Source organism: Rutilus rutilus (genome assembly GCF_951802725.1).
Source record: "Rutilus rutilus genome assembly, chromosome: 15".
Taxonomy (NCBI): domain Eukaryota; kingdom Metazoa; phylum Chordata; class Actinopteri; order Cypriniformes; family Leuciscidae; genus Rutilus; species Rutilus rutilus.
In genome coordinates this window covers 13,133,910-13,160,388 of record NC_140220.1, presented here as the reverse complement: position 1 = coordinate 13,160,388, position 26,479 = coordinate 13,133,910, and the positions used below count along the sequence as shown (strand labels likewise).

Below are 26,479 nucleotides of genomic sequence, written 5' to 3'. Positions count from 1 at the left end.
TTTTTCTCACTTGCATTTTCTTAATTGTTTAAATGAATTGTATTTTACATTCTAAATCATCATTGTGTCACTTGCACTAAAGCAATCACAGTTTAGTTTAAGCGCTGAAATGCGCTTGATTTCTTTTTGATCACAATTAGGCAAAAAACATATTGATCACACATTTTTAATCAAAATAACAACTTGATCTTCTGGTGGAACAACAGACTTTTCTCTGGTGACATGCCAGACTTCTCCAATTATTTAGTCAGTTTAAAGCCGCCCCTTTTGGACTGCAAGCACGCATTCAGATCTTCCTCCATCCAATCAACAAATCATGCATTTTTTAATAATCTGTTTCACTTGGATGTATGTAACAATACAGAATTATATAATAATCTTTTTGACGAAGAGGTTCTGAATGTTCCGTATGTTTTCATAGTAAAAATTACTCTCATCCCAGCATGAAATGGAAGTTGGGGTTTAAACAAACTAAATTATTAAAGAAATCCGGCATATGCCACAGAAGATCGAGTTATGACATTTGATTAAAAATTCAACATGCACGAATGAATCGTTCGCAATAAGATCAATAACATTGCATTTCATGGCAACTTTAAAACTCACAGGTTTAAGCTATATATATATATATATATATATATATATATATATACATACACACACACACACACATGTATATATTTATATGTATGTGTATGTGTATATATACAGGGCGTGCAGAATTATTAGGCACGTTGATTTTCTGATCATATTTTATTCCCAGGAACATTTAGCCAATTCCAAACCATATTAGACTGAACAAAAGGGAACTGGAGCGCTGCTGAAATCCCTTGTATCCTCCGGTGCTCTTGGAAGGGTAATAATTGAAAAAAACGTAGGAAAAAATCCAAGTCCAGGCACTCAGTGGATACAAAAAGTGATACAAAAGTCTTTATTAGAGGGCTAAAAAATTAAAAAACACCTAGGTATACACTTTTTGTATCCACTGAGTGCCTGGACTTGGATTTTTTCCTACGTTTTTTTCCAAACCATATTAATCTTAATAACTACTATTCATTTTGTATTTAATCATTTATAAGTGATATATAATTGTTCATGAAGGCTGGAAATGAAAAATGTCTTATTTTCAGGTGTGCAGAATTATTAGGCAAGTTTTCTATTACAGATAAAATAAGCCAAAAAAGAGATTTAACAAAGACTGAAAAGTCAAAAATTATTAAATCCCCATGAGAAGAATGCAATACTAATGCAATATTAGAGATTGCAGTTAAGGCATGACCATTGGACAGTGAAATGCTCATTGGGTCAGCAGGGTCAGACAAAAACAGGTGGAGAAGAAAAGACACATGTTAACTGCAAAAGAATGAAGAATTATGGTGAAGAATTAAGTGTGAAATCATCAGGAACCCTTTAGTCTCCAGCGCCACCATTTTCCAGAGCTGCAACCAACCTGGAGTCTCCAGAAGTGCAAGGTGTCAGGGTCTCAGAAACTTAGGTTAGGTAAAGAATCCTAAAAAATGACCCCATCTTAATAAGAATCACAAGCTGAAGTGTTGTAAAATACATGAAGACTGTTTTTTTATAGGCTTTATAGACAGACAGATTGAGAGTGACTCTTGAAGGACCAGCACCACATCCTCTTCTACCACTATTTGAAGAATTCATCGTCTAGAATACGTTTTAATAAGTTTTGGGAGATCATTTTTAGTCCATCTCTGCAAAACGGACTTCAGGGTAGGAGATGGACTAAAAAAATATGTATTTTACAACACTTCAGCTTGTGATTCTTATTAAGATGGGGTCATTTTTTAGGATTCTTTACCTAACCTAAGTTTCTGAGACCCTGACACCTTGCACTTCTGGAGACTCCAGGTTGGTTGCAGCTCTGGAAAATGGTGGCGCTGGAGACTAAAGGGTTCCTGATGGTTTCACACTTAATTCTTCACCATAATTCTTCATTCTTTTGCAGTTAACATGTGTCTTTTCTTCTCCACCTGTTTTTGTCTGACCCTGCTGACCCAATGAGCATTTCACTGTCCAATGGTCATGCCTTAACTGCAATCTCTAATATTGCATTAATATTGCATTCTTCTCATGGGGATTTAATAATTTTTGACTTTTCAGTCTTTGTTAAATCTCTTTTTTGGCTTATTTTATCTGTAATAGAAAACTTGCCTAATAATTCTGCACACCTGAAAATAAGACATTTTTCATTTCCAGCCTTCATGAACAATTATATATCACTTATAAATGATTAAATACAAAATTAATAGTAGTTATTAAGATTAATATGGTTTGGAATTGGCAAAATATTCCTGGAAATAAAATATGATCAGAAAATCAGCGTGCCTAATAATTCTGCACGCACTGTGTGTATATATATATATATATATATATATATATATATAGTCTGAAAACTTGGCTTATTGCACTCACAACTCATCTTTTTTTGTTGCTCCTCATTAAGTTGTACAAGGTGGTGTATCCGAGCCTGTGTGATAACAACATCTACCAGAAGACTTTGGTTAATGAGGTCCTGTATGAGGCACAACACCTAAAACAGGAATGGCTTAGTAGGCTGAACATGGACTCCAACAACAATGCACATTTTTATGGTCCTCCATTTATGGAAGCTTTGCAGCATGGGGATGCATGTGAGTGGCAGCCTGTCTACCAGCAGGACCGCAGCATTTGTGTGCCCTTGACGCGTGTGTGGTTCAGCCCCAAAGTGAGAGCGCTGTGCGGGAGCGTGCAGCGTCTCAGGGAGGAACTGCTGGAGGAGGAGCGGGTGAGGATGAGCGCTGATGGAACGGTGCTAAACCTGCCTGCCGATGATGAGGAAGAGGTAGAGGAAGAAAAAGAAGAGGAGGAGGAGGAGGTTGTGAAAACAGTATCAGGTGTATCAAACATTGTGGAGGAGGACTGGGATAGGGAGCTTGGGGGTTACGAAGGTGTATAACAGATCCGCAAAGCTCTGTAACCAAAATGTAAAAAAGGAAGCTGCACTTGATGTTTGTTCTGTCAAAACCATATTTGAAGGACATATTTAGATAATATGGCCAAAACTGTTATCGATTGGAAATGTTCTTGAAAAGACAACAATTAAACGTAATTAAAAATGCAAATATGTGACACCTTCTTTGGAATGTGGTTTTATTTAACAGTGTGTGGTACATACCTTACCAGCATCATAACAGAACACATGGCATGGAAGCCACTATTGGTCAAAAGTTGGAACACAACATTACGAGACATTTTAAAAGCAATGTCACCTTTAAACATCAGACACAGTACAATTACGAGGACCAAAACTTCACAGAAGAGATAAAGCCACCATGTTTTTACAACATGTAAAGTACCAGGACCTACTTACAGGTTATGTAAGAGAATTAGGGCAGAAAAATTATAGTAAAATCTTACAATATCAGTATCACTAAAGCTCAAATACATAAAAATAGACTTCATTTTGGCAGTAGATCAATTAAACAATTAAAAATCAAGTTCAAAGTAACTCATATTACTGAGTGTCTGCTGAAAAGTAATGAGGCTAACATATCGCAGATAACCTCGAAATAAATGAATATTTGCAAACATTCACTACAGAGCCCTTAAAAGGACACCTTGATGGAAAAAGTATGAGATGCTTTTGCGTTCCCAGAAGAAATGTTCCATTTGCTCACAAATTCTATGCGTTCCTGTGAGAAACTATGCTTTCGCTTGTAAAACTTCTGAGTTCTTTGCAAGTGACCGCAAAATTTCTTTTTGCAAAAGAACACAAAAGCACTGAAATAGAATTTTCTCTCCGATCTCATATTTTTTCTGTCACAGAAAACTCTTTAGGGGCTCCGTACATTTGCAGTGTGGTGCTTCGATATTTGTGCAGTAATAGTGAAAGGAAATAATAAACCTGAGATGTGTGGCCGAGTTGAAACCAAGCTTCCTGTCAGTATTTTTTTTAGTATTTGGATCTCAGCGGGCCTAGCAAAGACAAAAAAAAAAAAAACCGCTTCGGACACGTCGAGTTGGTATGACACCCATGCATTTCTACACTATAACTCTAGACAATATGATATAATCAAGTGCTACAAATAGATTGTACACACTCTCAGCTGATAATCCCCACACACACTTAAATTGCAGAGGCAAGTAAGTTTACATTTATAAAACAGTAAATGGCTTTTGAGAAGATATGGGAATACGGTCACATAAAACTAGAGAAGCACTAACTTATGCTTCTGATATGCCCTATAGCTGATCTTACAGACAGAGATACCATGAAAAGTAGTCATTAAAATACCTTCATTTTAATGATACATCAAGTAACTACAAAAACATGGATAAAAAGGTGTTTTCGTAGTGTTATAGATATGATTAGAAGAGCTACACGCTGCTTGAGAGCCTTGTGCTAAACATTTCAAGCATTGCTGACATGGTTAAATGCTTCATTCTGTGCTGCTATGTTACTAAGTGTAGCTTGAGAACAGCTTGGCTCATTTTGTCCTTGTGTGAAAGCGTAATATAGTTAGGTGATGTCATTAATGATGTCATAGACTGCTGCCAGAGAAGTACTTATCAGATATTCACCTGCCCAGATTTGAAGTAGCTAATGTGTCTATAAACTGAACTGCAAAATTACTTAGTCCCATTTAACATATAATGGAGCTGTAGGAGTTTAATCTACATTTAAATGCTCAAGCCAAAGTCATTTTCAGCTTCAAATAAAGAAGAATAACACATTTAATGTGTATGAGTTAACTTGATCAAAAGCTCAGCCTCAAAACTTCCTGCAATGTTGGCAATACATAAAAAGTTCATGTAAAGTCCTTCAATTCAAAGTGCTATTCAATTGCACATTTTTTTCAAGTCTGAAACCGGCTCCATCTGTCAAACTCATCACGACTTCTCACGCTAAAAAGTGAGACGTGGGTGGGTAAGGACGGTTTGATTTCCATTCGTACAGTAATGAAATGACAAAAGAAAATGTGTAAAGAGGTCACCTTCATCTGCAGACATGCAGATGTATATGTAATGATGTATATAATCCACCAAATGTTACTGACAGACCCCTTAAAATGGCTCAAACATGTAAACATGGTCAAAATAAACATCTCACTAAAATAATATGAAATATAATTTTTTTTAAATCAGTGAGGAAAATACAGGGAAAAGCTCTCTGATTTGCAATTGCAGACATAATATAAGATAAACTTTACCTCACAGTGAAACACAAGACACCAAATGGCAGCCTCATCCAGAGGAGCTGTCAGTTCTTTATGTAGCCAGCAGAGGACACTGTTTCATCAAAAGGCTGAAACAAGTTTGTGACTAACACTGCTAATGTGAGAGGAGACGAACATGTCTGAATCTCTTTGTCCCTTTCTCCTCCCACGAAACAGACTTTGGTTTTTGACACTTCTCCTTCTGGCATCTCCCAGCTCTAGCGTTTAATCACCACCTGTTCGTAGGCACCAGCTCCAACCCTGAAAAGAGAAGAAATCAGCATTTACATACAACTCTGTAAATGCACTGATTTACACTTTTTAAAAGCGTGGGGGAATACCACTGCTTACTATTTGATTTTGCTGTGTTATTTAAAGAGACAGTAACCCGAAAATAAAATTGTCATCATTTACTCACCCTCATGTTGTTTCAAACCTCATGTTTTTTTGTTTTTTTTTTCATGTAATGAAAGTGAATGGTGACTGGAGATGTCAAGCTCCAGAAATTACCATAGAAGTAATCCATATAAATCTATGTATTATATTTCACATCTTCATCATACAGGCTATTGTATGGCTTCAGAAGACTTAGAAGATGGCACACAAATACATTTATGATCCCTTTAGGTATTTTTTAAAGCTTGGCAGACCCAGTCCCCATTCACTTTCATTGTGTGGAAAAGAGCTGCTAGGACATTATGCTAAACTTTTGCTTTTGTGTTCCAAGGAAGAAAGAAAGTCATTTGGGTTCGGAACAGCATGAGGGCGAGTACATGATGACAACATTTTCCTTCAAACTTACCTGGCAGGAAGGTGGTGGCTACCAAGTGCTGTGCTCCCACCAGGACCCACAAACAAGCGCAGACCTTCCTCTGAAACACACACACACTTGAATCAGATATCACCTCCATTGCGCACACACAAAGTCACGACTTCTCTGGGGCATACAAAAAACAAATCGGTCCAATTCTAATGAGAACCTGTCGACAGGTCATCTAAAAAATAATACGAAAACTAATACAGTAGGACACACATATAAAGACAGGCTCTGGCACAGATACACTTCAATACACCTACTGAGTAGCAGAAGCAGCTACCGGTAAACATTGCTACCAATTAAACATACTGTTTCTAGCTCTGCGTTTTCTATTTCTGTTTGCTCTTGATCCAAGTTTGCTCTGATACCACTTCATCTCAAGCATGTCAATGACAAATAAATGGGCCAAAATGCGATTTCATGTCAGCAAGAATTCGCCATGTTACACACAGTGTGAATAGACTATTAGCAATCAGAATGAAATAAAGATGGAATTTATGCAATATTATTGGACAGACAACAAATCAAAAATATGAATGTTTAGTAACAATTAATGAGAGATGAACTTGAATCCCATGAAACTAATGATGTAAACAAATAATGGTACAATATAAAATGAGATTTATAATAATAATACATTTGATTTATATAGCGCATTTCCAGTGCTCCAGTGCTTAAGCAGTCAAAATAAAATAAACATGGATTTTTTTCAGGATTCATAAAAAAGCATTTATTTGTAATATAAACATTATAAATGTTTTTTATATTACAAAATGCCATTTAGTGCCTCTCACATACTTTGATGGAAATTTTCTAGTAGTACCTTTAGGGATGTCTGCTAATAAACATGAAGAAGCCATTTTTACCTTCAGCGCTGGAGTCCAGGATACTGTGGGTGAAATCCTGACTTTGCAGGATCTTCTCTACTACATCATCAGCATCCACCCGTGTGGCATCCACCCTTTTCAGCTGAGACTCCATGGAATCCTGTTTCACTGGGTACCTTTGTATATATGAGAAAAATAACCTATATTGATTTAATATCCTGCATCTAAAGCTTGATGAATATTGAGCATGCAGTGGTAGCAGTGTCTGTCTGACCTGCTGGCAGCCCTGTCAGGGGTTGATGGGTGTTCAGGCACAGCAGCACAGGCTGTAGGTGGCGCTGTAGTTTGGTCACTCTCCTCACTGGGCTCAGGGATGCTTGCAATGCCAGTGGAAGCACTGCCGATTGAAGTGTTTCTCCTGTGTGAGAACTCCGACAGACTGGAGGAACGCGAGTGACTCGTACTATAGCCTAAGAAAACATGACACAACATTGTTTTAAAATTAAAATTCAGTACAAAAATATTTTTTTTAAAGACAGGAAAAAGTTTATCTGCCCTGGTAATGTACAGCCTATAAACACTTTAAAAAACCTTCACAGATTAATCAATCACTATGTATTGAAGGCCGGGGAGCTTCAGAAAATGAAAACACTAGTATGGGCCTAGCCTGGTTAAAACCAGACCATTCTCAGTAGTAACTGAGTTATGGTCTGGCAAAGCTTCATTAATAACTCATTTCCAAAGGGGCGTCACCAACGGACGTCGCTCAAATGCCTCTGGGCGCAATTGGATAGACCTAAAACCAATCAGAGCGATCGTCATCGTGTAAAGCCATATGCTGCGTCCCAATTCGCCTAAGTTACACTACGCCATAAAAGTATGTACTCTTTTTGTGAAGAAAAGGTATTTACTTTTGAATGTGTAGCAAAAAAGGCAAGCTTTGGGACATACTACTTCGTCATCTTTATCGGACGGATCTGTCGCGTGCATCTTGTCACGTAAACTGCCCTGTCAATCATCTTGTCACAGTTAAAATCCTCTATTAAATCTAATTTAATTTCCTACCGTTTCGGAGAGAAATGTAGTAGCACGTTCATCTGCCAGTGGGTCTTTCTTTATAGACTGTCCTCATGTGTTTGCAATTTGAATATAATAATGCATTTAAAAGTTGGTGCGCTTCACCAACGGACGTCGCTCAAATGCCTCTGGGCGCAATTGGATAGACCTAAAACCAATCAGAGCGATCGTCATCGTGTAAAGCCCGCCTCAACGTTTCTGATTGGTGCCGCGATTTCGACGGATTAGAAATGGGCTTGAATGAGCTCTTTGCCAGACTACTTGCAGAGCAAATCTAAATTTGCCGGAAGTTGTCTGGGTTTTCCCAGGCTAGTATGGGCCACCAGTGGAGGACAAATATCATCCCATACATGCCTATGCACACAACAACTCCCATGGTCCCGGACAGATATGTGATGACTAGGGTTAGGTATCCTTTTAATTTTAGTGATTTCAATTACAATTCTGATTCTGATTCCCAGTTTCGAATCCAATATGCTAAAAAAAAAAAAAAGGTCAAACATTTAGGCTAGATAGATATCAAACATTTATTGTGTCTTTTTGCAAAACATTCTGTCGCAGCTGAAATACCATGAACAAAAATCAGTAGCCTAAAGAACAACTAACTAATAAACTAGACTAACTAATCTGAATTTCAAACATTATTAAAGACAAGTATACAGTCAGTAATAAAATAAGAACAAATAAGCAAATTAGCAAATACAAATACAACTGAACAAAGTTCAGAAATTGAAATCAAATGTAAAACACTGCATAGGTTTTATTAATAAAACATAGATTAATCCTTATTTAAGTTACAAAAGTTATTCAGTCAAGATCAGTAAGTGATTTTCTTTTTCTTTGATTAACAGTAATGACGTTAAGACCTAATGCACGGATCCAATATACTGTTACACGTGTTTTCTTTCTCAACTGTTTATGTTCACTTAAAACATAACCAACTGTGTTTACAGTGTGAGGATATTTTGACATAATTTTGTGTGTATTTGTCCATGCAAGCGCAAGAAGACGCAATAGAGAACTCAATTCAGTATTAGTACACAATATGGAAGGCGGCTTTTTGTGTGTGCGTTCTGGATGTGCCCAGCACAAAAAACAGCGCTGTAGTGCCGAATTGAGTTCTCTTTCGCGTCTTCTTGTGCTTTAATGGTTTAAAACCACATTAAAATGCGCACACAGAAATCAATAAGCGGAATCCAAAAAAAAATTGTTTAACAAGTATCTAATTCCTGACCTTAAGTATCCAATTCCAGAATTGGAAACAATTTTAGATTTCCAACCCTAGTGATGACTTCTGTTTGCTTTGAGGGACTTTAAAACTAACTTTACACTTTGAGATGCTCTAATGCAAAAAGGTCAAAGTGAGGAATGTGTAACTGAATCTAAGAGAATAGCTTAATGAAATAAGGACTGAGTGCTGTCTCCTCTCTGGAAGTACTAGAGGAAGTAGTGTTATCAAATTAGATCTAGGACATTTAATCCAGCCATTTTGTGATGGCACAGAATCTTTCTAAGAACCCAGTTTCATATTATTTAATAAAGCAAATAGCACTTTCCACAAACTGAAAACAAAATAGGGCCTTAAAATGTCTTGTTTAGCAAAATGGTCAGTGAAAGGAGGTGCTTAAATTGTTAATTGTTCAAACTCAAAAGGTCAAAATAATGGGACACCAAAAAGTACCCTATATGTGGAAAGTGCAACCTAACTAAATATAATGTGAGCTAATGAATTTGCGCACACATTCTTTCTTTCTCATATGTGCACACACATATCTCCAGTCTCCACTCCATTACACAGAACAGAGTCACATGACATGCAGCCTACGTGCAAAATACAAAATTCTTTAATCATCTTGCAATACAACGGCATGATGTTGATTGACAGCCTGATGTTACAGCCAGGGTAGCAGACAATACAATTCATTCAAGTCGAGCAAGACAGCAGTCACATCGACACATCGACAATTAGTGATCAGAGAGAAAACAGTGGAAAAGGAAAGCCTACCTGATACTTTGGACTGCTGACTAGCATAACTGGACGTTCGAGAGTGTCCGCACAGCCCCAGTTCATCAGGCAGAGAGCCACACTTCCCTGATGTCTCTGTGGACATAAGGGATTCAGTTCAGTCCTAATTAATCCTGCTCAATCGCTTTACGGGATTCAATGCCAATTTAACCCGTTCTTCTCCCATTTTTTAACCTTATAGTAGATTATATATCTGATGTAGCCATGCACTTGTCCATTGAGAGATTTCAGGCATGCAATATGATTTGGCTATTTAAATTAGGGCTGTTGATTAGAAAATCAACATTCTCAAAATAAAACTTCTCGAAATCGATTAGTCAGTGGAAATCCAATATAATTAGACTGGTTTAGGGTCATGTCCACCAGATACTGATCAGACATATAAGGGATATATACAGTGCTATGCATAAGTTTAGACACCCATGCTAAAGTTGACTAAAAAGAGGAATAAAAAATCATCTTTTGGAAATTGAACTTAATGCCTTAATTTAAAAAATTAGGAAAAATCCAACCTTTAAGGACACCAATTTTCTTTGTGAATGAATAATGTATCGTAAATAAATAAATGTTCTTCCGTAAAATACAGGGTGCATAAGTTTGGACACCCCTATGTTAAATTCCCATAGAGGCAGGCAGATTTTTATTTTTAAGTATTTTTTTATTATTTTTTTTTAGGATACTATGCATCCTGATAAAGTTCCCTTGGCCTTTGGAATTAAAATAGCCCCACATCATCACATAGCCTTCACCATACCTAGAGATTGGCATGGGGTACTTTCCATAAGATCATCTCTCAATGCAAATCAAACTAGCTATTAGGCTAACTGAAATAAAACCATGCCAATCTCTAGGTATGGTGAAGGCTATGTGATGATGTGGGGCTATTTTAATTCCAAAGGCCAAGGGAACTTTATCAGGATGCATAGTATCCTGGACCCATGAAGTAACTGGCCTTTAAAAATAAAAATCTGCCTGCCTCTATGGGAATTTAACATAGGGGTGTCCAAACTTATGCACCCTGTATTTTAAGGAAGAACATTTATTTATTTACGATACATTATTCATTCACAAAGAAAATTGGTGTCCTTAAAGGTTGGATTTTTCCTAATTTTTTAAATTAAGGCATTAAGTTCAGTTTCCAAAAGATGATTTGTTATTCCTCTTTTTAGTCAACTTTAGTATGGGTGTCTAAACTTATGCATAGCACTGTAAATGGCAAACATGGCTCAATTTCAATAAATATATTTTTATTTGATACATAAATATATATACTAAATACCTACAACCTTTTTTCCACTATAACCTTTAGTGTTCACAAAGAGAAAAAAGGGATTATGGATATTAATTGCTAAGCAAAATTCAAAATTTGTTGAATTGGTTACAAAAGTTTATGATGATTGTAGCCTTTAAAATTGCAAGCACAAGGTTTTATTTCCTGTGTTAGCATATTTGTTGAGGCATGGCACATTTTTAAATGATCCTTCTGTTAACATCACACCTATGAATCATGATTTTCTACTTGCTAATTCTAGTTGAGAGCAGGTGGTGTATTAGAAGGAAGGAATTTCTTATTCTATTAAGTATTTTATTGGCTAGAAATTTGCATATGCACATAATAATAATTTTCATTAATAATTTTTTGCCATTAATATTTTGGTCCAGGATATTTATTTATTTTATTTTATTGTAAATTTTAAGTACGCTAGCATCAGTGTATTAAATTATTAAAAATAATTGAAATAAATATTAAATAAAATAAATTATAAATATTAGATGGAAAACTTACACTTAAAAACTTTAACATTTTAAATGTTGCCTTTGACAATTAAGTTTTACTTGAACTTAAACTAATAAAATAAGTTTAAGTTCAAGTACTAAAATTACTAAAATTGTTTGACAAATGACAAAAGCAGCAATTTTTCTTTTTTTTGTACAAAAAATACAATTTAAATATAAAATAAGAGAAAATCCAAATAAAAGCTAATTCAAAATATGAATAAATACAATAATAGTATTTTTTTTAAAAATGCTAAAATAACACTGGCTAACATATGCACAGCCTTAAAGGTAACAGATTAAGCAATGCTTTTATCGCTTGTTTCTGCTCAATGCCTAATAGTGCCCCATACCGTATAACAATGAAAACACAGAAAGACGGAAAATTCCGTCAATGGCGGGAATCGTTCTCATAAATTATGTAAAATTCCGTCAATGGCAGGAAAGACTTAATAGCTACAAAACTCTAAAATATTCAAGCTGAAAAAACAATTAAAAATATCTACATCAAATCATTGCTCTCACTGACTTGTTGGGTCTTCGAAGACTAGAGACCATCCTGACCAATCTCTAAATGACACTTCTCTGCCAAAATCCCAGGCCAAATCATATTTAACTCTTCCTCTGAACAAATGGTGATACTGATTAATTCATCAATCGCCTCAGACAGCAAGCCAGTTTTGGCATCTTGTCTTGTATTGCATTAAAATTTCAGATTAAATACTATGAATATTAACATGGCTTTAATATTGTTCAGTGATCGCAACTCAAAATCACTACAGAAGAGGCACTTGGAAGTTAATCATGTTTTATGAATTGTAAGCCTGCTCTTCATCATAAGCAGTCAGTCATAGTGAATCACTATGAAAACCGAGTTAAGAGTCAACAGCGGCACATGGTCTTTAAATTATACATTAAAGACTAAAGCTTTCGCCAGCCTCTGGACAGAAAAGGCACACAGCATGTATGAGGGAAAAGAAAGGATAAAAGAGAGAGTGGGGGAGAGAGAGCACTCTTTCAAGCTCCTGTTAGTTCAGCCGCATCAAATCAAACATACAGTCTTGTTCTTTACTCCAGGACTGGATGCAGAATTAATGAGAAGCTTTTCAAAGGGTGTTTGATTTGGACAGTTGATTAGAGCAACCAACATAATGCAAACAAAAAAATATCAGAAATGCATACACATTTAAGCACATGTAAAGGACAAATGTAAAAAAAAAAAAACAACGTCTGTGTTTGGAGCTGTTGTATTTGTGTCTTATTTCGATTCATTGCAAACAGTGACCAGTGCATTTTGTGTTAAGTTTACCTGAGAGGCTCAGAAAAGGTTTCTGTGTGTCTCCTCCTTTCCTGTCTTCCAGCAGGCTCTCGGCATCACCTTGAATGCCTATCACCATGGCGGTGGACGGAGGCCTAATACATGGAGAACCCGCATTCAACAATATGGTTTAAATGGATTTGAATGAACAGATTGTAAAAAAATGCTGAATTAAAGACACTAAACCATTTCAGTCCGCCTACTGACGGTGGTCCAAAAGCAACCCCCAGAATCCCCGAACTCCATACTCTCTCCACGCTTTAACCCACACAAATGTTTTAGCAGGTTTTTGCCTTCACGCACAGTGTGAGCTACAGTGTGTGGGTGGACAGTGTTGGTTTCCAGTATGCAAATCTGTGTTCAAAGCTCTGACTTCCCCAGAGCACAAATTAACACTCCTTCCCAACACACGGGCCATTTCTGAGAAAATACTGTTATAGCAACTTCAAATGTTTAACAGGAAAGGTCTCTGTGGGTCTTTAGCTAAATCTAAATTTAAAAATGCAGATAGGATGCCATAGAGATAGAAATAGGCCCCTTTCACAACCAAACTTCAATTCTTTCTCACTTCAATACTGAATTATAACACACTCACGTTTTGAAGCAGGGGTCCCCAGACATCAGCTGTGTGCTAATAATCACCTGCAGGCAAAGACAAATGACAAAATATAAGAAACTGGATGTGTATGACATTTAGCATTTCATTTTTGGCCCTGGCAGAAACTAACTAAATAAATAATGTTTGGATGGTTTCCAGGATGTTGCAAGGCAGTTGCTAAAGTGTTTATTAGAGCATTGCTATGCGATTGCAAGGGTGTTCTGAATGGTTGCTAGGTTACTTACTGCCCAGGTAAAAAGAGAGGGACTTTTTCACCTGTTTAATCATCTGCCAGGTAAAATTCTAGGTTGAATGTTTTTTTGTTTTGTTTTTCCTCAATTTTAACAGACTTTCTAAAGCGGGCGGTGTGTTTGGTGGGGTAATTTGGTCATTAATAATGAATGGGGAAATGTCACATGAGAGGCAATGCCTCCATCGTGCTATGATTGTATATGATTGGTTTGTGCGATAAATCCCACCTCTCGTTTTCATGCATGTTCCGCACTCGCAAATCAGTCTGAATGAACAAAATGATGGAATTAATGGGAAGACTAATTAAAGAGCAAGTAAACAACTCACCCACTTAGATATCATCGCTTTGTCAAAATCAAACTTGAAATGGCCTGAAAATTTGATGACTGGGTTTTTTTTTAGTGATCAATCAGCATGGTGAAATTAAAGGTACATTTTCTGTACATTTTCTGTGATCAGTGTTTACTAGGGTGGCCAATGCCATACGTCCGGATTTTGGCCGGACAGTCCGGATTTTAAGCCCCCTGTCCGGCGTCCGGCGCAACCTCAAGCCGGACACTCATTTGTCCTCCTTTTTGGAGTTGCGCTGAATCGGCCTGAAAAAAACCCCGCTCTAGAATCTTTATTGGGACGCAGCAGCATAGTGTCTAATGCCGTAAAGATCTCTGGTCAAACAAATGATTGGCTGAAAGCGGTGTCAAATAAATATCTGATATATCATTGGTTAAAAACGTAAACAAGCCTCCACGACATGGAGTCTACGTGCTGGTTACGTCATATCATAACGTTAACATGCCGAAACGTCAGACCTCATTTAATCCGGAATGGATAAAAGAGCACGGATTTGGCCATGATGACCCTAGAGGTGCTGTTGTCGCCTGAGCTGCTGCAGAGGGTTAACTTCTTTGTTAAAGGAACACTCCACCGTTTTTTGAAATAGGGCTTATTCACCGTCTTTCCTACATTTAGATAGGTGGGCAAACGCATTTTTGTCTCAGTGCATGCATTGTTTTAGTTTGGCAGCGCCGCCGATAGCTTAGCTTAGCATAATGAATGGAATCCTTTGTTGCCAGCTAGCATGTCGCGAGTAAAAGTGATAAAAAAAAAAAAAATAAACAAAACTAATTACTTCTTGTGGCCTGCGTATTCACAACGAGTACAAATAGAAATGCAGAATAAGACTAGGCGATTTCCTAGGCAGATATTGACATGGCACTATATTGGGGGGAAGCACAGGCGAAGCACTGCTACTTGGGTGCAGAGATATCCCGCAACACCTGAAATCCCCCAACTTCCGTCAACATACCAGCGTGAATATAGCCGGCTATTTTTCCTACAGTAGACATAGTGAATGGCGATGAACATGGCGGATTTTGTGAGAGATGAAGAGGGTGACTTCTCAGACAGTCAAGATCCAGAACCATACCTCTATGAACCAGAGTTTTCAGAAGACGAGCTGCGTGCTTTGGAAATAGAATGACAGGGGGAGGAGGTTGCAATCGCTCAACAGCCTGAGGACGTGAGGATGAGAGTCAACACGAACTGGTGGTGAGTGTGATATCTCTGTGCCCAAGTAGCAGTGCTTCGCCTGTGCTTCACCCCAATATAGTCCCAAGTCAATATCTGCCTAGAAAATCGCCTAGTCTTAATCTGCCTTGCTATTTGTACTCGTTGTGAATACGCAGGCCACAAGAAGTAATTCGTTTTTTTAATTTTTTATTTTTTATCACTTTTACTCACGACATGCTAGCTGGCAACAAAGGATTCCATTCATTATGCTAAGCTAAGCTAGCGGTGGTGCTTCCAAACTAAAACAATGCATGCACTGAGACAAAAATGCATTTGCCCACCTATCTAAATGTAGGAAAGACGGTGAATAAGCCCTATTTCAAAAAACGGTGGACTGTTCCTTTAAGAACTGAAATGTGTATTTATTTATTTTTCGCATTCATTATTAAGTATTTCTGATATTTCCAGAAGTCCAGAAATGTTATGTTTTCTGGCACTGTGCCAGATTATTTGTTTATTTATGTATTTCTTTTATTTCCAGAAGTCCAGAAATGTTATGTTTTCAGGCACTGTGCACTTCGCAAGACAGGTTCATCTCAGTGGTCAGTTTTTGAAACAGACATCACAATGTCTTGAATAAATACAAATACTGTGAACAAACACTTTTTTGCCTCTTCTGTTACACATAGGTCTACATCAAGATATATCGTAGATCAAATTGTCTGGCTATGAATAGAGTAGGCTATTTCAGAATCACTGTATCATGATACCATCGATATGATGGACAAAATTGTATTGTAGTTGCGAGTACTCCAGAGTCCTATGCAATTATTCTTGCCTCACTAAATGCCGCAAAGTGTCCTCCTTTTTGGTGTTATGGAAATGGCCACCCTAGTGTTTACCAAGCTTGATGATTGAAAATCCAAAAATAAATAGACTATTAGCCTATAAAGAACAGAAAACTTCAGTTCACAAATAAAATATATTGTTTAAATTAATACTGCCGTTATATATTATTTTGGAATATATGTAAAAATGCTTAAAATCACTAATTTGATGAGATTTATACTTGGTTTTAATAAAAAAATACAGAATTGTATTTAGTTTCTTATTTTATGTAATGTAATGTTTATTTAACCAGGAAAATGTAACAACAATCAAGTGTAACATGGGACATGAATTTACATTTGATTTATTAAAAATGTATTTATTGCAGCTCCTCTATTCCCAGTCTTTCTGAAACATGCTGATTTCTACAAATCTCCTCCTTCCGAGAAGCTTAGAGTGCTCTGATTGGCCAGCTGACCCAGTGATTGGCCAAACACCTCAAGCGTGTGTCAGAAATGTAACGCCTCATGCCATAATCGTGAGCTTCAGCTTCCAAGGCTTCTAAAGCAATTTTTGTAAACAGTTAATAATAATTTTTTCTGTTTTACGGTATCAGTTCGAGCCCGAGTCAGATTCTGAAAATGCGGATGGATCAAGCCTATCGACTGGGACCAACTTTGCAAACACAACTTGTGCAGAATGTTTCACAGTGGAAAGTAATCTTTGTATATAACCTGCGTTGTACTCTCCTAGGTTCAGAAAGCTGTCCTCTGTAAAATGCCCTGTGCACAAGCAAACTTTTGGGTTGTACTGCTCAGAAACAGCTTTATAAATAAACCTTAACCTCTAAAAGCAAAAGCGATTTTGCTTTCTCATCCAAACACACGGCGTCTCCGTGATATGACGACAACACTTTAATTCACTGAAACCTGTCCTACTTTCTTTGCACATTCCTTTGGGGAAGTAGTATCTGGACTTTGATCAAGGCTTTTTAGGCAGGTCTGAATCAGTGTTCTCTGTTAGACAGAATAAATCACTTTGTGGGAGACTATGAGCTTTGTAACTTCACAGAACATATACATGCACAAAGAAAGACATTACACACTAAAAGAAAAAGAAAATATTAAAAAGCATATGACCCCTTTAAGATAGTATGATTGAAGATATACTCATCTAAGTTGAGGAGTTTGTAATACTAATTTAGTGACAAATAGCACCACTAAGAACCACTTACTAACTTATAACTTAACAGCAACAACAAGTTACATAAATCAAGACTCAAAGCATCAATGGAGTTTAGCTGAGACGAAAGATCCTGAGAGGAAGTCTGAGCCTTTCTATACCTTAAGGATGGAGTTGTCTTGTCTAGTGTTTTTGGTGTCATAACCCTCCAGCAGACACCTGCGTGTGGTGCTACCCGATCCCGCAAACTCCGCCAGGTTGAGATCAGCAAAACCCAGCTATACAGAGAGACAAAGCAGTACACATTCAGGAAAGAAATTCAGTTTAATCTTGCTTTTGCCAATAAAATAATTATTAAAAATAAAAGGCAAGGCAGCTTTTGAATAAAAAGCTAAATAAAAAGGTTAATGCCTTTATGAACAGAAGTGCCCTGCTCATACACAAACAGAAGCGCTCACAAACACAATGTTCCAGGGTGATCTATTTTTAGCTGCTACTTTGCTATCAATATTTTATAATCCTCTCAGAACTGTCTACTTGATGAATTACCAATGCCCTGTGTTAGTTTCCATTCATGAAGGGTAAATTGGTAAAAAAAAGATTTTAGCTATATGAAACATATATGAATTTATAAGTAAATGTTTATTTATTTATTTATTTTTTTCACCATTTAGAATCACATTTTAGCTTTTTTGTAGTTGATTTAAATAGCCCTGCAGTGTGACTACTATTTTAATTTCTAAAACTATTCCACATACCTTCTCAACTATCATCATGCTATAAAAAGCAAATGTGTAATAATTACAAAATAATTAGAAAATGCTTAAATCGTTTTAGATGACTTACAGCATGTTAAACATTGCACATCATGTAAGCTACCAAAATATATTGAATAGTGTTGGTATGTTTAATAAAAAAAATTATAATAATGATTACCTTTGCATAAGTCTTTCCACCTTTTAGTTCCTGTTACATAAAAAATAAAAATAAAATCATTCTCAGTATTTCAACTCCAAACTGTTTATTGCAAACCAACAGAGTGTGCAGGAGTGTGTTTGTACCTTTCTGACTGAAACTCGACACACACAGGGGTCAAGGACTCCCGTTCCAGCATTTGCGCTCATTTTACAGGGAAAGGAGAATCTTTTTCTCCAGTGTACACAGTTTGCCTGGACCGTCTCCCTGCAAAATGCAAACACACATTAGGTTGTTAATTCAAGGTGTCACTGTAAAGAACACAGCATTGGCTCAAGGCTTTAAAACAAACACGCACTCATCCAAAACAGCGTGAACCCTCTCTCACACTATCTGATCTGCATTTGCAAAATCCAACGGGTGGACAGTTCCTGCAGCATTGCTCCTCGGGGAGATTTTGAAATGATTTCACAACAGAATGAGTCACATAATCCAGCCCCAATTCAATAGAGTGATTTTAATATTCACTTCAAGTCGACTGCATTAAAAGAGTCTGACTCACATTCTGTGATTAAAAGGCCATACTGACAACAAGAAGTTTAATTAATTTCCCATCTGAAAATGGACCTCTGCTTCCTAATTAGACAGATGTTTGCAGACAGGGCAGACGAGCGATACCCAGAGGGCTTTTGGAGAGATATGAGTCTATGAAATGAACTTCAGGGAAATTGTGATGCTATTATACACACGTAAGAGAGTGGTGTGAATTTAAGGATGAAGTTGTAGTCAAAGGACAGGGCTGCTAACTCAAAGATGCATGGTCGTGCCCTTGCGCCATCTTTGATGAATTGAAAGCAGCATTGCTTGTAAAACTAGATTTTCACATCTGACTAAAATGTCAAAGGTATTGAGGGAAAGTGTACCATATTAATAAATAAATATTTTGTTAAAAGCATATATAGACTACTGTTTGGGGTAAAATAAGTCTCCTATGCTCACCAAGGCTGCAATTATTTGATCATAAATATAGAAAATATTATTACAAATAACTATTCTATTCTAATATTCTTTTAAATGTACTTTATTCCTGTGATGGCAAAGCTGAATTTTCAGCATCATTACTCCAGACTTCAGTGTCACATGATCCTTCAGAAATCATTCTAATATGATTTTTTTTTTTTTTTTTTTTTTTTAAATGAAGAAAAAAAACCTAACGTTACCCCAAAACATGACCCGTTCACAGTCACACCGCCGCCGACTTGAGCTGCAAAGAAGCTCTGGCCGCCCTGTCAAGGACGCTTGTCAAAAAGTACGGAGAAGCTTGTTGACGCTTTGGCCGCTCTGAAGTCTGTGTCACATCATGAAATGTAAACAGGAAAAAAAACAAGCAATACATTGACACTAGAAACCTTTTATAATGACAGCATTTTTATAACCGATTTGGTCGGGAAAAATTATTTTGATTAATATGCGCGAGGGAGAGCGAGCAAGACGTGTTGTTTGAAGACGGTTAAGGTGAGTGAGTGCGCGCGCGCGGCCGGGGCTCTCTCTCTTTTGTAACTGGTCCCTATATGAAAATAACGTCATACATTTTTATATAATAACGTCATAAATTTCGTCATAAATGATAGGAAACCCAGAAACAGCGATTATCAGTTTCTCCTCCATTTTCTCGGAACTAATGTTTTGGTAGGAACGAAAGTTTACATCGTATGTTTCTCCGGAATCAGCCAGCGCGAAGGACGTCTATATTCTGATTGGTTGCTGGCGTTTTGCCCAGGGGGGAAGGAATTCGACCGGAAGTTGAAGTCGGCCGCGTGCCGCCATCTTGTAGCAGAACTTCACCTGCAGTTAGCATCCCATTGACTCCCATTCATTTTGGCGTCACTTTGACAGCGAATAACTTTACATCTGAGGCGTTTAAAGACTCCATTTGTCCATTATTTATTTCTAAAGAAACACGACAATGTATAAAATGCTCCATTACCTTGTAGCTTATGTTATGGCCCCGTAGAAGCAGTTTTTGTAAAAGTAGGCTAACGATTGCGTCATAACCACGCGACTCTCTGTCGCACAGTAGAGAGAGATTACCGTATGGACGGGAGGAGAAGCTCGCGAGCAATCGGGGGGACGTGGAGGCAAAATGACAATATAATTAATCAGAATACCTAGCAAAAGTTGCTCCTGCTCCAAGCTGATGGACACCTCCTACTCACACTCTCCGTCTCTGCAAGATTCGGAAGGGAATGATTCCGATTTCTCTTGGCACAGCTACTAGAAGACAGACGGGATGCTCACGTGGTCCGTGTAACGCTTTGCACGGTTTGAGTCTGCGCGTCAGGAAAGGAAGTGCTAAGAAATCGCTAAAAATGGGCTTCACTTGTCTCAATTGAGTTCCAATGGGGTCGCTGTGTCCATTTCTTTTACTGTCTATGGTTTTGCCGCTGCTTGCCGCTGAACCGCATCATAGCTCATTACCATAAAGTTGAGCTTCTCAACTTTCAGATTGACGCTCAAAACGCCCAAAACGCGACGCCGATGGATTTGACGCTCCTTGCAGCTGAGAGAAGCCAGCTTCCATTGAAAATGAATGACTTCCGGTAACTTTGGAAGCTCAAGTCGGCGGCGGTGTGAACGCACAGTGGAGTTTATTAAGGGAAAACTCCTAGTTAATAGTGAATGCGTGTACCCTAATATAAAGTGTGTCCACACTTTTTTTTTTTACAAATGAAACAAAACAATTCCACACCACATACTAAAGTTACATTAACATCCTCATATTCTATCATTTCATAACGGTCCACAATGACGTTTGTGGGAAACACAGCCAAAATAACACATAATCGGGCACCTCCCATCCAGCTGGAGAGATTCCCTACCATAAGGCTCAAGCTTAGTGCTGATTGAGTCATTGGGTGAAACCACAGCTGGATGAAACCCTCAACTCTGATTCTCTCACCAAGGCAGCAGAGGCCAATGACTTCCCTAAACAAATGTCAATATACAGTATGTATCCTCCCAACAAGAAATAATTTTTCTTCTACTAAACATGGGCAGTTTCTAAGGAAATAAACAGTGTGAGAGTTCCTTACTAACAACACAATGACACGAGTGATTCATAATGGCTGTAATGCTCAGAATATCACACTTTTTATTTACAATAGAAGATGGGCAGAGGAAAATGATCCTGCTGTGTTAAGAAAAACCTCAGAGGACTTAGCCAGCACTGAAAACCCTGGACGTACGTTTACATGAAAACGATGTACTGCAAACAGAAAAGTTGTCCCTTCACGTTTTTTTTTTTTTTGCACATACGCATGTCTATAGACTGAACGCATAAAACGCATGCACATGACATCAGTTTTCACAAATTCTCATTTTTGTAGTTTACGCGGAAACAATGAATCCCGTTTTCAAAAGTTTACATTTTCAGGCCCCCAAAAAGCCGTTGTTGTGTAAATGAACGGCCAAAATGCAGTTCCCAAACTATCCCATTTTTAGTTGTCGTGTAAACGGCCCCTAAGGCTCTACAGATATTTGCATGACTCACTGTAAACAACAACCTGCATTTTACTTTATAAATTGAGCTCTTGGCATGCATATTACAAAAACATTGACAAGTTAAAATCAATGCAAAATTAATTTAGCAAGCCATTTTCCTCTGTAATAAGACATATTTCTGATCAAAACAGGATTCTAATATGCCATCAAATTATATTACATGTAGATTTCATGTTGATTTTAACCATTATTGCTCCCTTACCAGTCCAAAGTGCTGCTTTGCTGCCTCCTCTCACCAACATAAAAGGTGGCACTGCAAACTTATAATAAAAGGAGGACATGATAATGTCAGGTAATATGACTCCTTTCCTAACCAATATGATTATAGGCAAATTACTGGCAGTGAGACTATAAAAGAAAAACTGCAGACTCATAAATCAGACATACAACCCGGCCAAGGCCAGAGCTCCAATCGATACAAGATGCTCCATATTTGTAATAACTGCACCACAGGTCAAACTTAAGACTTTTGCTTTCCAGCCATCACATAATGAATCATGTTTAGCCTCTGATGCTCTGATATAATAGACACCATTGCTGGCGCACAGAGCTTACTGAAACAAATTTAAAATCACAATGACTCATTATAACCTTCACTACAAACACTAATGATGTGAAAACACAAAGAACATAATGAATTTAGTAGCATTAAGTGCTAATGCCAAGCATTAATAGCACAAATGAAAACAATTCTTCCTGGAATACTTTATGGTACAATACTTTTTTCCCATTGGTCCATTAGACACAATTATGCATGTGCTAGAGTCATTAGCATCACTCCTCTCATGGGGAAAACAAGCTGTTAATCTCATTGATGGGCTTGATTATGCCAAAATGTGCAACAGGCCTCTAATATTGTAATACAGAACCATACCCATGACAAGCCACTGGTCTGATTTCCGTATTTAGAATATATGCCGTTGCCATGGCAAAGTCAGTTGAACGAATGAGAGCAGGATGAGTGCGTTGGTTCTGTGTGCTTCTTCCTTGGGTTCTCCCAAAGGATGTCTGCAATGAAACAGGAGTTCTTCAAAAGGATCACCACAGGCAGATGGAAGCCTAGAAGGAGAATAAACTCACAAACCTCAAGACACTCCCTGCATACTGCAGTTGAAAAGAGAAGCTGGTGCAGCCCAAGCTAGATCTAAGCTGCTGCAGTGTTAGTCTACAACTCTCTTTCTGTATGGATGAATAAGCTACTTGCTTATGTATGGTGGGAGAGATGCTTTGAGGAGAATTTTGTCATGGTGAAGTTTGACAGCCCACTGTCACTGCCTGACACGTTAATATTGAACTGTGGGAAGCCTTTGTATTGCGGAGCTCCAAAAGCGAGTGAATGACAAACGTTGCAGCAGAACACAGACAAACTGAGAGGGAAAAGACAGCTGATTTTGTGAATAGTTTTTTAAGGGATCAATTAATTATCCATTTTATTGATTAATTGGATATTGCACATCTTGATCAGTGCACAAGTCTATATAACAAATCTAACACATTGTGTGTGCAAAAATAGTTTCAAAAATGAAAGGTAACAAATATAAATTTTAACTAACTAAATAATAAATAAAAACTACAAAACCACACACACGACCAGTCAACAATAAAATGATCTGTCAATACTTTTTATTATTAATTGTATTATTATCAATTAGTTGTTGCAGTCCTTTTTTCCTCTCTGCTGGATGCTAATGTAGAACTGTTCAATGTCACAGGGACTTTAAAAAAAAATCTGTCTGTTTTAGACTGAAACATATCATAAAGAAGTAAACAGGGACAGAAACATGAGTGACACAATATTCCTTAAGCTCAAACAGTAGAACATGGTGCTAGCAACACCAAGATCATGGGTTTGATTATCAGGGAACGAATGAACTGATCAAATGTATACCTTAAATGTACAATGTACAGGGGTTGGACAATGAAACTGAAACACACGGTTTTAGATCACAATCATTTATTAGTATTGTGTAGACAGAGTCTCTTTTTGCAGCCAATCCAGAATCATTTTGTCTTGGGAATGACAGATACAAGTTCTTCACAGTGGCCAGAGAGATTCCTCTTCCAGAACAGTTGTCAAGTAATCAAGCACAGTAGGGAATGCCATGATGTTGCAGCCCAAACCATCACTGATCCACCCCTGTGCTTTACTCTGGGCAGCAACAGCAAAAGAGGTTAAACCTCTTTGGGGCTTCTCCACACCAGTTAAGGTGAACTCAAAGAACAATTCATGTTTCACATTGTCCACAGCCCAGGATTTGCACTGTTGGAACAAATTAATCCAAACTCTGGCATTGACAAGAGTGACCAAAGGTTTGGCTATAGCAGCCCGACCATGAATATTGACACTGTGGATGTGGAGCTCCCAACGAACAGTTTTGGTGAACAGGAGAGTCGAGGTGCTCATTATATTCTGCAGTGAGTTGGGTTTATATTTTTTTGGATACAATCCAGGTTAGTACCTGGACATCCCTTTCAGACAGCTTCCTCTTGTGTCGACAGTTATTCCTGTTGGATGTAGTCCGTCACGTAGTGGTATGCTGACATTGCCCTGGATGCCATAGCTTTCGATACACCACAAAGACTCGCTGTCCTGGTCACAGATGAGCCAGTAAGACGAGCACCAACAATCTGTCCTCTTTTGAACTCTGATATGTCTCCTATTATTTTGTGTGGACTACAATATTTTATGTAAAGCTGTGCCATTGCTCTGCTCTTACTGATGGAATTGTAATCAGTGAAGATTGGCCACCAGGCCGCGCATATATGGGCGTGAAACCTCCAATACTATATTGGCCAGTGTTTCAGTTTCATTGTCCAACCCCTGTATAACCCCTGGATAAAATAATCTTTATGCCAAAACACATGAATAAATTAAACATAACACTGGAGGTTCCAGCACTTGACTGTCACATTTACAAGACATTCATCTGCAGAAATAATCTGTAACACTGTGACTGAACAGTTCTCTTTGCTGCTCTACATTTAAACCTGTGAAGCATTAACATACTGCATGGAGGTCAACCTGTGTGCAGGTCTGAGAACAGAACAGCTCATTCGCACATCAAACACACACACATACAGTTTTAATGCGTGGCCTGAAGTGACTCAGCTCAAGAAATGCTTTAAAAAAATAAAGCACAAACAGCATACAGGATGTGGTTGATTGACAAAAGTTAATGCATGATGAGGTTAAGGTCAAGCATGGTGTAATTATTCATAAGCTATGACGGTTTAAACTTCATTTGTATATAAAAATACGACTGCATGCTGATATTTGAGTAGTTTGGACAAGGGTTGACACCTAAACTTTAGGTTTTTGACAACCTAAAGTTGGCTAAAAATCTACATGAAATTAATTCATTTTGAGTAAATTCCACATAATATGGACATTATATGTAAAATAATCCTACATTACTAATCTAACATGAAAAAATGAATTCACCATTAAACTTGGTGAATGATCAGACCTACAAAGACACAAAAGTGTTGACTTCAGTCTTGACATAGCCTAAGTCACTTAATGTAGGCTAACGTTACATCTCTTACACACGAACGTAAACAACTAACAATCTTTAGACCTTTCAAACACAGACCCTTCGTCCCCCAGCTCTGAATATATACGTAACGTTACTAATGTGCACTCATTTCTGATTCTCAATATGAATTAATAGCCTAACATATGTTTTGGTTATGCTTTATTAGAAAGCAATACAGAATGAAAGCAGCTCAATATCACCTATTCCAGCAATAATACCCATCTTAATTCCTCCACATTTAACAGCCTCCTTACCGCGATGATTCCTCCGAGAATCCGCCGTCGAGCAGGCGGACTTTACAGAACAGAACTCCGTTCACGAACGGAACCGAAGACAGCTCGTCAAGCTCAAAATCCACTCTGAACTTAAACTTCTTTTTCTTCATCATCTTGACGTCGATTGCTACCAGTCCTGTTGCGCTTGATAGTAACGTTACCTTTGGTCATACGCGGTGGAGGGGCATCACTTTTATTTGCACATTTTTGGTTAAGCTCTGTTGTTGGAGCTGATAGCCGTTAGCCACTAACGTTACTAGAATCTCCCTTTGCTGATGATGATGTAAGAAAGCTAAGCTAACGATGATAATAATATAGTCTGAACGAATTATTCTGTCATCTACTACATCGTTACAGTAAAAAAAATATATATATATGTTACTGAAAATGGATAGCAGCTATGCAGCCTGTGGATGATGGACTGTTTCGCTCGGTAGAGGCTTGTGTTGTGCTGCTGTATTGTGTGTTGTCGTGTAGTAGTGGAAACACAGGCGACGCTTCTTAAAGGGCCAGTCAACTCATAAAGGTAGAGTGAAGCAGGGGGACAAAGGACAAATCATAGTTCAACCAGTTCACATCTAAAGAATTTCTATTTTATTTTTTTATTGTATATAATATTGATAGTACTACACAAACGGAGCAATCCTTAAAGTGCCCCTATTATGGCTTTTTGAAAAAGACCTTTCATGTAGGCTAGTGTGTAACGAGTGAATGAAAACATCCTGCAAAGTTTTTAAATCTGAAAGTTCGTATATAAAGTTAT

General features: G+C 37.6%; 2 protein-coding genes across 3 annotated transcripts in view; one reads left to right on the top strand and one right to left on the bottom strand.

Moving 5' to 3' along the window:
- Positions 1 to 3,133, top strand: part of henmt1 (HEN methyltransferase 1) — a 5,538-nt gene extending 2,405 nt beyond the window's left edge. The window contains exon 6 of the mRNA XM_084433227.1: positions 2,468 to 3,133. Within this exon, the coding sequence (XP_084289353.1) occupies positions 2,468 to 2,959 (492 nt within the window). The 3' untranslated portion in view covers positions 2,960 to 3,133. The remainder of the gene's footprint in view (positions 1 to 2,467) is intronic.
- fam102bb (family with sequence similarity 102 member Bb) lies at positions 3,122 to 26,479 on the bottom strand. 2 transcript variants are annotated; one of them, XM_084433228.1, is made up of 11 exons: positions 25,696 to 26,477; positions 18,491 to 18,611; positions 18,366 to 18,395; positions 17,591 to 17,707; positions 13,656 to 13,702; positions 13,052 to 13,155; positions 9,946 to 10,041; positions 7,138 to 7,333; positions 6,903 to 7,039; positions 6,022 to 6,091; positions 3,122 to 5,480 (listed from the first exon to the last, which is right to left on the bottom strand). In XM_084433228.1, exons 1-11 carry the CDS (start codon positions 25,827 to 25,829, stop codon positions 5,438 to 5,440), a joined length of 1,095 nt encoding a protein of 364 aa, XP_084289354.1. In that variant the 5' UTR covers positions 25,830 to 26,477; the 3' UTR covers positions 3,122 to 5,437. The 2 variants fall into 2 exon arrangements, with proteins under 2 accessions (XP_084289354.1, XP_084289355.1); XM_084433229.1 differs by lacking the exon at positions 9,946 to 10,041 and having other exon boundaries at positions 25,696 to 26,479.

What these genes read in the sequence shown, in the direction of transcription:
- fam102bb (XM_084433228.1), bottom strand. Translation starts at nt 25,829, where the DNA reads ATGATGAAGAAAAAGAAGTTTAAGTTCAGAGTGGATTTTGAGCTTGAC. An exon ending in TCAGCAGTCCAAAGTATCAG is followed by an intron (nt 7,334 to 9,945) that starts GTAGGCTTTCCT and finishes ATGTTTTCTTAG; the next exon opens with GCTATAGTACGAGTCACTCG. An exon ending in CCTGACAGGGCTGCCAGCAG is followed by an intron (nt 7,040 to 7,137) that starts GTCAGACAGACA and finishes ATATATACAAAG; the next exon opens with GTACCCAGTGAAACAGGATT.